The sequence below is a fragment of the Durio zibethinus genome, chromosome 12, assembly GCF_047325235.1.
Source record: "Durio zibethinus cultivar Kanyao isolate XHJ-2024 chromosome 12, ASM4732523v1, whole genome shotgun sequence".
NCBI classification, from domain to species: Eukaryota; Viridiplantae; Streptophyta; class Magnoliopsida; order Malvales; family Malvaceae; genus Durio; species Durio zibethinus.
In genome coordinates this window covers 19,218,156-19,232,056 of record NC_143173.1, presented here as the reverse complement: position 1 = coordinate 19,232,056, position 13,901 = coordinate 19,218,156, and the positions used below count along the sequence as shown (strand labels likewise).

Genomic DNA, 13,901 nt, shown 5'->3' with positions numbered 1-13,901 from the left:
TTTATGGGACTCCTAATTCCTCATTAAGGCGTGGCAAAACTCACACCCAATTTGTTCGAGTGAAAGTGAAACACAACACTCCCAAAGCAAGGCCTTTTTCTTATTGGTCTGTCATTTATTTTAGTGACATCTTCATTAATGGAATTACCAAAAGACCCAGACGGTTGTCTCTCTCCTTTCCATTTACCCTTTTTTTCTTCTATATTTCTTCCCTTTAAACACGGTCAGAGAAAAACCCTAGAAAGATTTTCTTAAAAAAAGAATTGTGGGCGTTTGGGCATAGCATAGAAAGGAGGAACAATGAAAGGAGGGAGGAAGAATCTAAAGAGGGCAGCAAAAGACCAAAACTTGATCCTACAACCTGGCCAAAGCGTTATGCAAGTGCTGTCTCTAAGAGGATCCAATCTCATTGAGGTATCCATTATCTTTCACTTCACAAATTCACTGTCTTTTAGCTTTAAATTTGCTCATACTGCTACTAGATTATCGGTTAAATCTGGTTAGTAAGCTATCAAATTCCCAGTTAAAGTCTGGGCTTTCAACCAAAGCCTCTCTTGTTTTATTGGACGAACATATGGGCCTTTTTGAGTATCTGATTGTTATTCAAGGTATAGTTTAATCATTAAAAAAATTAGGTTTTTTCTTTTCTTTTCTTTTCTTTTCTCTTGTTTGGGTTGGGGGGTTGGATATCTTTGCATCTTATAAGGAATATATTCTATGATGCATTCATGCAATGTACAATATCCACTCTGCCTTTGATTAATGTCACAGCCGTTGCATTAAGGTTTTCTTTCACCCTTTTCTAATTTGTTACTATGCTTCTTTATGGTTGTTTACCATTTTAAGGTAATGGATGCTCGAGGAGAGAAATCACTAGCATTATTCCCAGCTAAGTTTCAGAAGAGCATGTGGATAAAACGAGGTTTGTTACAAATAAATATCACTTTGGCATTGCTTTAGTCAAAATTTATTGAGGTTTGTTTCATGCGTATATTCAAAAGTAGCCACAAGCATCTACAGTCATTTTCGAATCTCAGAAGTCATCTGCTATAACTTGGTTTATAATTTTGTGTTATTCTTCCTCTTTTATTTCTTTTTTGATGCCATATTTTTCTGTGTTCCATAAATTCCTCGGCTAAACCATTCAGTTGATAGGTTTCCTCTTAGATCCAAAGGTTATATTGTGTAGTTTTTTTTTCCACAATTTTTTTCCTTTTTCCTCTTCAGATAAATCTAGGAGTAACTATTTTGGGTTTGGGCAGTGTAGCAAAGTGATTAATTTTAGCTTAACGAATCAGGCAAGGGTTTTTTTTTCTTCTTTATTTTCATGTGTGTTTGATTGCTTCTTCAATTTTTAGGGAGTTTCGTTGTAGTTGATGAAAGTGGAAAAGAAAAGGCACTTGAATCTGGTAGCAAGGTGGCATGCATTGTTTCTCAAGTTCTGTTCTATGAACAAGTTCGTGCACTACAGAAATCTCCGGAATGGTATGTTTTCTTAACATCTTAGCATTAGCTTGTTAGAATGTATTCCCATATCTTACTATCATTTTGCATTTTGCTTGTTTTAATCTTAATACTTGGATTTGCAGAAATTTGAACCTGATTCAACCTAAAGTTTTTATTGATGGTTGCTGCATTTGCTTGATTTGGCCAATAATGTCTTCATTTGAACTGGAAGCTTAGCTGTCAATTTAGAGTGTCTATCGGTTTCCTCTATGTGATTGCCTAGGGTCTCTTTCCTTGCCTTTTTCTTGTTAGATTTGTTTCTGCATTCTGCCCATTAATCTTCATTGACTAACCAACCATGCATACTGGTTTGAGGTGACAATGTTAATTTCCAGCATTGTGATTGTAGTGACTATCAGATTCTTAAAAAAAAAAAAAAAAGGACAGTAGCATTCTTATCTGAAGCAATTCCATCGGAATCCTTCTTTACCAACTTAACTCAGCATACTTATTCCACTCCATTTTTTCTACATCTCTGGCAACTTCCTGAGTACTTCATTAGTGAGGGTTTGCATATAACTTAGACTACAGGTAGCTTTCTAGTCAACTTATAGGCCCGTCATCTCCATAAAGTGTTATGACCTTCTTTGCATATAGTTTCCTGTTATGAATCTCCCATCAAAGAACTAGCAGCACGCAACTAGGGCTACCTAGTAAGTTTTAAGGTGTTAGAAATAACTTTTATAATGCAGATATGCTTGCTTTTACCACTTAACTGTCCTCAGGTCTCAATTTTTTTTTTCTTGAGAATTTTTTTTTATTATTATAATGTTTTCTGAGGTATTTACTACTATTCTTGCTTGTAATCCCAGCAGGCCTGAAAATTTCAAATCCTCAAATATGGATGATTCAATTGAAAATGGAGGTGCCACCTCAGAATGTTTGCAGAGACATACCTCCAAGCAAGAATTGAACGATGAGTTGGAGTCAAGTGATGATAATGGACTTCCCCCACTAGAAGCTAATCTGAATAGAATCAAGCCATATGAGATGCAATCAGACAGCGAGTCTGACTCTGAATCTGATACAGAATGATTAATGATTATAGTATACGAATATAGACCAATCACCCCAATTTTTACTGTTGATCTCTCATGTCAAAAAATGTCATGAAGTGGGAACTACTAGTAGTACCCAAATGCTCTTATATCGTTAAATTTTTGTTAGCTTCTTGTATGGTAATTTTTGTAGGTAAAATCTTGTGCTAAAAGAGAAGAAAATAACCAGCAACTTTAATTAATTTTGTTTAAGGTTGCTCAGTTTGTATGTCTTGATTTCGATATAAGTTGCTTTAAATATCAGACGATTGAAACAGAAGCTTTGATTGAGTTGTTAAAAGCTTCTGAATTCTGATTTAACATCTGAACTGATACGTTATCCACTGATTCAGATATTGGGATAAAGCCAAAAGGCATGGTTAAGAACAAACAAGAAACAAGTTGATGTGTGACCATACTTTCATAGTTACGATTGGTGACTGCTCGACTGGTTGTATGTTTCATCGACAACAGTGGAAAAGATTAGAAGTTTAATGAGGAAAAGAAAGGAAATAAAATTAGGAATGCATCACACACCAAAGAATTATTCTAAAGAAGCATCTGAATATTTACATTTTTCTTTTAATCATATTCTTTTGCTGTAAAAAAAAAAAGTAAAAATGCATCGAAATTAGCTGCCACTCTCAACCTCGAACACAGCTACGAGATCGTCTCTCTTCTCGCCTCCAAAGTAAATACAACTCTTCGTCCTTCCGCACCATATATGAATTTTAGCACATGATGATCATCTTAAAAACTTAATGATTTTATTCTAACCTCCCGAAGCTCGTATGATTGGTCTTCAATACATTGGCAATGGTTTGAGAACAATTACCTCAAGCAACTATTTGTTCCTTGTTGGTTAGCGGGTTCCAAATTCTTAGTCTTATTGTCTGGTTATAACAAGTTGCATAACATACAACTTATAGACGTCCACGTGAAACAAAAACATTGCAGAACCAATAAAGATAAGGATAGTTGTCATAACAGTGTAACACATCTAATCTCATTTTGTAAATATAGAAAGATGATCTATCTTTCCAACCATTTTTATACATGATCCAAGATCAACTATACATGAATAAACCAATCAACTAAGGGTCTACTCTATAAACGCCTCTACATTCATAAAACAAAAACCTTAGTTTTACAACTCTGTTCTATAATAAAACAAAACAATCAGATCAATGCTATTCCACCCATGCTGCTAAATAGGGAACAATACATGGAAAATTTCCTTTTTCATTTTGGAATCTCACTTTTGGTGACACATCATGCTCACTTTCAAACACTTCAAAACCTTCAATCAGGTAAATAGATCACTGAGCCTTTTAAGCTACAGCAACTTGCCAGGAAAAGTTAAGTTTTACCAGATGCAATTACGTACCTTGAGAAACATTACTCAGCTGTTTAATCCTGAGTGTTTGGCAGAGTGGAATGAGATTGTGCCGGAGATTCAGATCCATTTATCAATTGGCTTGGTGAAGAATAGCCCATGAGTTTATGAAGCGGTGAACTTCCAGTTCTCGGTGGCAACTGCTCAATTTCTGAGGACACTTTCTCCCACCTGGACATATTCGAGGAAGGCCCAGCTGAATCAAAAGTTTCCATTGAATTCTTATGTTTGTTTTGAGACTGCTTCAAAACAAAGTCCTTTCTCGGTTCCATAGGTTTGGAAGAACTACAAGACACATGTTTGACATCAGCATTGCCCTGAAGGTCGTGAAATTGTGCATGAGAAACAGGAGCGCCATCAGTGGAACAGCTTTTACAAAAAGAGTGTTCATTATCATCAGAGTAAGACATAGGATCTGCTTGCAAACAGCCATGGCTACAAGATTCTGATGTCCAAATACTTATATTAATCGCATCACTGCAGTCCTCAACCTCACTTGGTGGAGGTTCTGCAGCAACCGGTTCATAAGGAACTAAGTGAATTCTTTTTTGAAGCGAAAACTTAAGTACCTTAGAACAAGCACCGCATCTTAGTTGATGGAACCTCCTTTTGAAAAGTAGAAAATCTGCAGGTAACTGCAATGGTCTGAAGCAACTATAACAAGTTACAAAAGGTGCTCCACCAGCCGTGGGCCGGAGATGTCGCCTAACTGAATTATGTTTCTCCCCCAAATACCTCTTCAGCTCATGATCTTTATACCTCCGATCATCAGATTTTGTTTCATGGCTCCAAATAGAAAAATCAGACTCCAAACATCTTTGGGGACTAGAGAGGCAAGAGCTGTAGGAATTGTAACAATTATAATCAGGGTGGGCTCTACAAAATCCTCGGTTGTGTCGAAAGATAGGTGGAGGTAACTGTTCTGAACGCTTCCAGTCTTGAGGATGGCTGCATGAACAGGAGTTGTCAATGATATGTCCAGTGTTCATTGCACCTCCGGAGAGAGGTATATGGGAGAATCTACTTTGCTGACTCCAGCTGCTCCTCTGTCCACGTCTTCCATGATACGTAGGATAAAATTCTTCCTCATGTGGCTCCGGATAGTCATATGTAGGAAAATGCTTTTGCCTCCAAGGTACATCAGTGGAAGTCCTTCCATTGGGCTTTCGATTCAGATGGCATGCTTTGCTAATTTGATCCTGCAGTTCATACACCATTCTTAACAGTTTCATATTTTCCTGTTCAGTGTACTCAGCCTTATCAAGTCGATGGAAGACTGAATCAACAGGGAACTCATCATGCAATTCAAGCGAAGGGCCAGCGCTTTCATACCCATGCAAGGAAGCCCTTTGAGAGAAAGGAATTTGAGATGGATATTCATCTCTCTCTAGTCTTGGCCAGTTTCTAAGTGGACGGTGAGTTACAGATTCTAGCATTTCATCTTGATGCCACTTGCTGTATTTTTCCGTGGCATAATGCTTCTTGTTGGACGAATCTGATGAGAAATTTCTTGCATGATCTCGCATTCCAGAATTACCATTCATCATGCCTTTGGCTGGCAACTTGCCCATTCTGTGCCTTTCTTCAGGAACCAGATAGTTACCTGCCCTAGAAGTATTTTTAAATGAATGTATTTGCTGGCCAGGGAAGTGATCATCCATTCCATCATAAGAAGAGATACTGCCATAATAAGCATGAGAGCTTCTGGTGGTAGTGGATTTAGACAAATATTCAAAAGGACCACTGAGCTCAGAACTGAGGCTGACAAAATCTGCAGATTCAAAAGTATCTGTAGACCTTACACGATCAAACCCATGATGTTCACTTTTTTGAGGTTGCTCCGGAGACTCATTAGGGGAAGAGAAAAGATCACCTGATGGGATGACTTCCTGTGATACTGCACAAGCCGTAGCAGTTAAATTAATTTCTCTTGTAGCTGGTGTGTTGTCAATGCTCGAGCCTCCTTTGTTGGAATCAATCTTGCTATTAGTTTCTAATTCTGAATTTGCAGCTCCTAACTGCGAGGTCTTGTCATTTGCCTCTGTTTCTAAATTAGCTTCAGCTACAAACATTAACTCTTCATTCTCATGATGAAGCTCAGTGGATAAAGAAACTTCAATGGAAACTCCTGGCTGTTGAATATTGCAATATTCTAAAGATTCCAACTGTAACTGTCCACTTCCATTTTCCTGCCCTTCATTTGATATATTTTCTTCAAGCTTATCACAATCATTATCACTGGATGTGTTTTGATCCTTCTCGTAGTGATCATTATGTTGACCTTCAATTGATAAGTTCTCACCAAGCTTCTCACTATGAGAGTCAGTAGATATGTTCTGATTCCCTCCGCTTTCTTGACAAAACTCTGGAAGGGAAGGAAGAACTTCCTGCAGTCTTGAGCTGCTAGATTCTCCATGTTCAGACACATGAACCAATTTATCTGCGTGAGCAGCTTCTGTTTCTTGCATGTCGGACGTGCTTTTGACAAGCGCTTTTCGATTTTTAGCTGAAAACAGGAAGGAATTGAAATAAGCAGCAAAACACAAAGAGTGGAGAAAAAGGTTCTGTAGGTCAAAACAAGAAAGCAGAATAAACGCCAATGAGGATTGCCAAGTTATAAGTCTATTATTAATATTTAACCATTGTGAAAGAGTGATACATGTCTAAGCTCAAATTATTTAAGAAAACCATGGAAAAGGATCAAAATATATTGAGATACCGAAGAATTACACATATTCTGAGACAACTTTTTAAGTGTTGAAAATCACTAAGCAAAATAACTCAGACTCAGTATTCAGTTCCACTTCCCACGTTCATCGAGATAATAAAAGATCATTGTGATTCGCAAGATCTATGTACTTTGAAAGATGCTTACCTACAAGAATTGTTTCACACCCTCCACACTTGTATACAAGAAAATCTGCCACTTCTGGAAGAACCAATCGACATTTAGGACATCTAACTAATCGAACTTTAGGGGTTATCCCACTGGCCATGTTGCTCCAGATATGTACATGTAGTCAACCTGTGATCAGATGTCTACCATTGATCCTGGCTTCAATCACAGGTACTGTGCTTGCAGTAAAACAAAAATCTCTCACTGTCTGCAAACAGATGGAATTATATTTGTTAGATAGATACATGAAGGAAAAGTATCAAAATGGAACTATACATTTAAGAGATGATTCTGGAAAAATGCCAACCAAATTGCATTCTATCTATGATCTATCAAGAACAGATACAGCACAGGCTTTGACCGTATTAGACGAGGCATGTTCGTAGCAATTCTCAAAGGATTTTATGCTGCATAACAACAGATTTGAGTAATAACTTAAACAACGGAGAGGATCTAAAACTTTATGTAGAAGTGAAACCAATCGCTCCTGATCCTGAAAGACACTTAGAAACAGGCCAGAAACTTTAATTAAATGAGCGGAGTGCTTGAAATAGTAGGCGAAAAGTTAGACAACTCCACAATCCAGACTTCTGGAGGCAGATAGGTTATGTTCAATAGCTTGTGAGCAAATTTAATGTGAAGTGGGGTTGAACTGTTGCCGTTGCCCTATTAAGCCAAACAAGGAACAACTAGACGTCTAGACAAGAAATATTTCTAAGCTGGATGGTTATTTTTAAATCTACTAGTCTGTGTTTTTGGCTAAAAAGATATCAATTTGTTGAGGCATACAAATTCCAAAGAAGAACAAACAGAAAGAAATTCTCCTTACTGATCAACCAAATATTAGCAAAAGAAAATTAATCAACGCCCACAAATAAACACAGTCAACAACAGTATTTAATGTATATAACACTAGAAATCTAGGAAAGAGTTAAAGTGGTTTCCAAATCATTAGTAAAGAGCAGCAATATTCATATTCAGAGGTGATGAAAAAAGTGAAAGTTAATTTAGAATTAGAAGAAGAAAAGAAAAAGCAGATGGGATAAAAATGACGTGATAAAAACATACCCTTAGATCAAAACGTCAGCCAAAATGTGAAGCAAATAATCCGCAGAATTTTATGAAAGAAAATAAGGAGATTATGAAAGTAATGATGATGTTTGATTATTTTTATAACAAAATAAAAGAGAAAGGAAGAAAGAAGGAAAAAGTGTTTGAAGCCTATTATTAACGAAACTTGGAAGAAAATAACAGAGAGAATTCGATTGACGTGGGCAAAAGGTTGAGGTCTTTGGTTGAAGTTTTGAGAATTGAGAAATCAAAATGGAAGAAGGGAAGGGTCTTTTGTCTTTGGCTATATGGCTAATCTTAATTTTGGAGTTGGTTTTCGTGCGGTTTAAGGCTTTACAGTCAAAACCCTGACTTCCAAAGCAGACCTCTCAGCTCATCATCATCTTGTTCTGCTTATGGTCTTTTGCCTTTTTTTTTTTTTCTTTTTTGTGCTGTCCAAAGCTGAAAAAGAGACGAGCAATGGAGAGAGCGGGGTTGAGAAGTTAAAGTCGGCGCCAATCAAATTTAAGGTAAAGGTTAAGGAGAGAGGAGATTGTATGATGACTTGGTCGGGTAAAGATACGGTTACAGACTAGAAAGGGTAGGACAGTTTCCAATTTTTGTTTGTTTGTCAAAGTATTTTGGAAGAAGAGCAGGTTTGTCTGAATCTGAATTGTTTAAGCTGTTGTGTTGCTTTGAGATTTGCTGCGTTTCAACGTTAAACTAATTGGCATTTTACCAAGTCAACCACTCCTGTTGGCCTCTTTCTTTTTTTAATTTTTTTTTATTTTATGTGTACCCCTAGTGTATAGTGTAATATATGTTGTCACTTCTTTTTTTTTTTTTTTTTGGACATTGTTGTTTGCATTGCATATGTGCATGGACCCTTGTTATGCCCCCTGTTTCTTCATCTAGTTTTAGCAACAAACAAGCAAGTCTTTTGACAATTGTTAATTATCTGCCTCTGCCTGTGCAGTTTGAAAAAGAATATGAAATATGCTTTTAGACAAACTAAAGATTGTTAATATTTCTTCTTTTTAATTTAAATCTCCCTTATGTTAATACATCTCTGTTTTACAAAGTACAATTCAAGAATTTTGATCAAAGCAAGCACTGCCTTGGTTCCTACTTCCAGGTAGTTTCTAGTTTCCAAGATCAATAATAACAATATTTATATTCATGGTTATGGTCATGGTCATGGTCATGGTCATGGTCATGGTCATGAAGTAGAAATTGGGTTTCCAAACAATTTTAATTTTGTGAAAAACAACATAAACAAAGCTCAGAACTAACTCAGAATGTTTAATGGCAAGTTATTCTCAGAAAAAAAAATGTTTAATGGCAAGTCGGGTTTTTAAAGGGTTCGTTGATCCAGTATGGAATAGAACAAGAACTATAAAAGTCAACGTTCTAGGTAGAATGGGAAGGGCTAAAAGTCATAGGTTTGACTAAAAGTTCGCCATTGCCAGATGGAAGTAGCCAAGTGGCAACATCTCACCCCCCTCTATTGAAACCCAGAAAGTCGTAAAGCTAACAGTAATTTCTTGTCTTTATGGCCTATGGCGGTAGTCTCACATCGTCTGGTCTGGCAGTGGGATCCACTTCTCTCGGATCCAGTCTTTGCCTTTGCCTTTGATGACCGGCAAGGCCAAAGCAAACCAATCCCCAACCCCCAACCGCAGCAGCATTAATAACGATCAATTTAGAAATCCTTTTTGATGTGGCCAATCCACCACATCTATTCTGCCACGAGGCACGAGGCAGAGGACAGATTGCTTTCGCTGTCCTCTCTTAATGAACTTAGATTAGATTGGATCTGATCATGAATATATGAATATGTGAATGAAACTCGCCATTTTCCCACACTTTCTTCGTTAACTACCATGGCATCTTCACAAATGTTCTTCCAACATTCTCTCTCATTTTGTTCTAATTTGATAGAAATACCAAACCTAATGAGCCATTCATGTGAATTTGATTCATGTACAGAACATGATAGCATAATCACTTCAAACAAAGGCTCCTTGGTGGAACCAATTGAACGAGTCATAAACACAAGAAATTGATGCCTACCCATAAACTTTGTTTAAGATTAAATGTTCCGATAATGCCTAGTTGACAATGACAAATATATATATATATATATGCGATTTTAAACTATATAGATGAAAAAAAAAATTACTCGATCCTACATGTTTCACTTTCTGTTTTGCTTTGACATATTATAATTTATTCATGGAGGTTGACAGAAAAGCTTGGTCAAGAGTATGGACTTGAAAAGAGTCATTGAACTGCCGTCCTGCGTAGTTAAAAACAGACCACAACTAAGTCCAAACTGAGACAAGGAAAAGGATCATGATTTCATCAGATCGACCACTCAAATCTAAATGTTTCTTCCTGGCGGACAACATGAAAGTGGATTGCAAAGGATTACATCACCCATTCCCAAACAGAAGCAGGGCAGATCATGGATGAAATTTTCCACAATTTAATGTGACGACAAGTTTGAAACACAAACGAATTGTGTTAATTGCAGTCACATCAATTCAAATATAAATGGTTAAGAATCGTATAAAATGAAAATAAAACTGCTAAAGGCAGTTCTATAGCTCATAATTATCCATTCCCCGTCCATGCAAAACACCCATGTATTGTAATTTGTAACAAATGTATTCTGTCTAATTATAACTTTTCCATTATTAGAAACAGAAAACAATACTGGACTCGAACAGTAGCTTAACAAAGAGTTGAAATTTAAGATGTCAGCATACATAGGGTCAAGTAGATTAATATTTGTTACCAATATATACTTGACCCCCTTCTTCCTTGGGACATAGGGGAAAAGGCCATCAATTTCTGAACAAAAGTCTGGAATCTACAAACTGATTCAATCCACATTCAACACTCCTGCAGTAAAAGCTGAATCCACAAGCTAATAAGAGAAATATAAACCAAGATTCCTGCAGTTCGCAATACAGCACGAGCATAATCTGAACGACTCTGTTTGATTGAAATTTTAAACTTGTTCAAATTTGTCCATAGCAATGTTCAGATGTTTACTAACATGCAAGGATATATATAGCGTAATGGCAGCTTCAAGGCTATCTAAGCATCAATGCAACTATACAACATATCACCCAAAACCTCCCATGGAAAATAAATATTAAGAACTAATTTGACAAGTTCATTAAAGAAATTTAACAAAGCATAGAACAAAAAAGGATGAGACAATGAAGACTTGTAGCCTTACTAATACTCAATCAAACTCATGAAGCCATAACTGCATGCCGTTTGTGCTTGAAAAAGGCCCTAAATTCTTTATAACCTCTCCTATAGTGCTCCCGTGTGAAAGAAAGCTGTCGTATCACCTCTCTTTTCTCCTCAGCCATATCTAATATCAAGATTCTCTGCCTATCAACTTCCTTCTCAAGGTCCTTTATTCTCAATTTCAATTCATCTTCTAGATTCTTCGCATGTTTCGATTCGGAAATCAGCTGTAGATGTTCCCTGCTTAATTGCTGTAGATGCTCTTCCATTTGCCCAATCTGCAAATCTCGAGAAGTAATCTCAGCTACAAGAGTATTTACCTACGCAATTACTCCATCTCTATCTGCCATAAGCATATCATATTTCAATTTCAGTCCGTCAAGGTTCTTATTCAGCGTTTCTAAATGCACTCCTTTCTCACCCAGTTCTGCCTTCAACTGACTGATCTGACCTTGCAACCCGATCTTGTGAACATCGTACAAACCTTTGATTTCCAATTTTTCGGCTTCACATTGCCTTATTTTTTCCTCCAATGGTGTTCCATGTAGTTCCCATTCTTTGAGTCTTGCCTCTAAGAGGGTCTCTTTTTTTAACAGGCCAAAAATTTCACACTGAAAACTTAATGTAACCTTTAATTCCTCAACCTTACGACCACGATTAGATAGATCATTGCTGTACCTCACAATTTGCTCCTGCAGCTTCACAACCTGCCTCCTCTCTATGTCAAGTTGTCCTTTTAACATGGCTATGTCTTCTTGACCAGATTCAAGCTGACCTAGCACATAATGAGTATCTTCAGAAATCTTCTTCCCAAGCTCATGCTTAAACATTGCAATCTCTTCGTCTGATGCCTTGATCTTTTCTTTACTTACAGCAAGCTCCTCCATCAACCTCACAAATTCAGAGTTGGAGTCTGAAACATGAGCTACCAGCTCAACTATCTGTTTTTTGCAACTCAAGTACTTTTCTTTTCTCCAACTCAAGATCATCTTCCCTCATTTGGATACCTCTCTGCAATGATTCAAGTTGAACGAGCATGTGCTCAGCAAGGATAGAAACAGACTCACTCTGCTTGAGCCTTGTATTCAACCTCAAAATCTCTTCTTCTGCAAGCTGGAGTTTTAGGTTGGAATCTCTTTAACTCTTCTTCGTACTTAATGAGTCTTTCATTCAATTCTTCATAACTTCTGTTTTCTTTCATTTTCAACTTACCATCTGCATTCTCTACTTGTAGCTCCTCTTTCACTGTTGGGAGCTCACTTCCTAGCTCAATAACTTTGTGACGTACTAAACCATTATCAGCATCCACTGCTGGGCTCAAGTAGATGTTGACAGAGGAGCTGAAAGATTCTGAGTCAGAATCTGATGAGAATGAAGATGATTCAGTGCCTTCCTTCAAGGAGTGATCAGAGCAACCACTTACCAGAACTGAAAGATACAGCTTGTTGACTAGACTTACACATTCCCAGTTTTTTATTGGGTGTTATCAGTGTAGAGTTTTGATCCAAACCACTACCAGGGCCTTGTGTTTGGCAATCAGATGATAGACTCTTACGCAATTCCCCAGACAAATGATCATAGCGTTCACCCAATGACTGATAAATACGGTAGAGTTCCTGAACTTGGACAATCACCTCCGGTTTATTTTGAGAATGTATTTCATCATTTTTTGTCGCATCTTCATGTTTGTCTTCCACCAATTTCATTATTTGTTTGACACTCTGGTCTATTTCTGCAGCCAAGAATCTTTTACCATTTACAAACCATGGGATGACTTCATAATAGTTAAATTGAATTAGCAAAGAGGATAATTTCTGACTTGACAAGGCCATGTTTTACTGAATCTAAGACCATCCCACTTGTTGATATGATTATCATATGTAATTAAACCAACAACAAAGAATAGTGAACCATAAATGCAAGGATTGAGAAGACCATCCCACCAACATGATTTTGATTTTTTTGAATCTACCTTCTTCATATTCACTTCCATCTGTCTGCAAACAATAGTTATAAACTACGTTGTATAATACTTCCCAAAAGATAAACATAAGGTGAAGAAATTCCGAAAGAAAAGTAACAGATTAATTCTGCTGTTGTTGTCAACACAAGAAATAGCTTAATTGACTTATTTAGCTACTTGAATGCTTGACTTTGCATAGCGTGGCTTTCACAAATGCTGAACACACTAAATAGAGATTGCATAATGCAAACGGCATATGATCTGCTGCAGCTTGAGGCTTGACCTGACTACAGACCACAGTATATAAACAAGAACAAAAACGAGAAAAGAATAGTAAGCACAACTGAATCATGAAATCTAAATTACTACCTATAAACTTTAAAGATAAAAGCTCAAGGGTTTAAAGACTTGATTATGGTCTTATGGAAGACAGTCTAAGCTGTAGTGGAGCAACAAACAACAGACATTCACCTCTTATTAGAAAACCTATAACTCTGCATATTAATGTCAAAGTTCTAGCTTTGCTCTTTCTAATAACTAAGGTTCAATCACTGGAAACTTAAAGTATAAAAAAATGTTATCACTAATTAACAAATAAGTTATCAATTTCATATTATTATCTTATCAATGATTTACTACTAAATTATCATCAATTTATCGCTAAGTTATAAATGATTTACTACTAAGTTATAAACAATTTACTACAAATTATTGATAATTTACTATTAAGTTATTGATAATTTATTATAAAGTTGTTACTAATTTACTATGAAATTATTGATAATT

At 36.6% G+C, this 13,901-nt stretch overlaps 3 protein-coding genes across 7 annotated transcripts; 1 reads left to right on the top strand and 2 right to left on the bottom strand.

Moving 5' to 3' along the window:
* Positions 1-176: 176 nt before the first annotated feature.
* LOC111295828 (uncharacterized) lies at positions 177-2,864 on the top strand. Of its 2 annotated transcripts, none has more exons than XM_022889575.2 (4): positions 177-414; positions 847-922; positions 1,359-1,485; positions 2,319-2,823. In XM_022889575.2, exons 1-4 carry the CDS (start codon positions 301-303, stop codon positions 2,539-2,541), a joined length of 540 nt encoding a protein of 179 aa, XP_022745310.1. In that variant the 5' UTR covers positions 177-300; the 3' UTR covers positions 2,542-2,823. The 2 variants fall into 2 exon arrangements, with proteins under 2 accessions (XP_022745310.1, XP_022745312.1); XM_022889577.2 differs by having other exon boundaries at positions 179-414; positions 2,322-2,864.
* Positions 2,865-3,506: 642 nt separating this feature from the next.
* Positions 3,507-8,399, bottom strand: LOC111295826 (protein ENHANCED DISEASE RESISTANCE 4). Of its 4 annotated transcripts, none has more exons than XM_089740978.1 (4): positions 7,904-8,399; positions 6,815-7,043; positions 3,931-6,445; positions 3,507-3,843 (listed from the first exon to the last, which is right to left on the bottom strand). In XM_089740978.1, exons 2-3 carry the CDS (start codon positions 6,933-6,935, stop codon positions 3,954-3,956), a joined length of 2,613 nt encoding a protein of 870 aa, XP_089597104.1. In that variant the 5' UTR covers positions 6,936-7,043; positions 7,904-8,399; the 3' UTR covers positions 3,507-3,843; positions 3,931-3,953. The 4 variants fall into 4 exon arrangements, with proteins under 4 accessions (XP_089597104.1, XP_022745308.1, XP_022745309.1 ...); XM_022889573.2 differs by having other exon boundaries at positions 3,507-4,256; positions 4,509-6,445; XM_022889574.2 differs by having other exon boundaries at positions 3,507-4,224; positions 4,509-6,445.
* A 2,713-nt stretch (positions 8,400-11,112) lies between these two features.
* LOC111297720 (myosin heavy chain, striated protein) lies at positions 11,113-13,383 on the bottom strand. Its single transcript, XM_089741679.1, is given in 5 exon segments — positions 11,113-12,099; positions 12,101-12,280; positions 12,282-12,572; positions 12,574-12,926; positions 13,064-13,383. Coding segments are annotated over 5 exon segments (1,854 nt in total). The 5' UTR covers positions 13,146-13,383; the 3' UTR covers positions 11,113-11,151.
* Between the last annotated feature and the right edge of the window lie 518 nt (positions 13,384-13,901).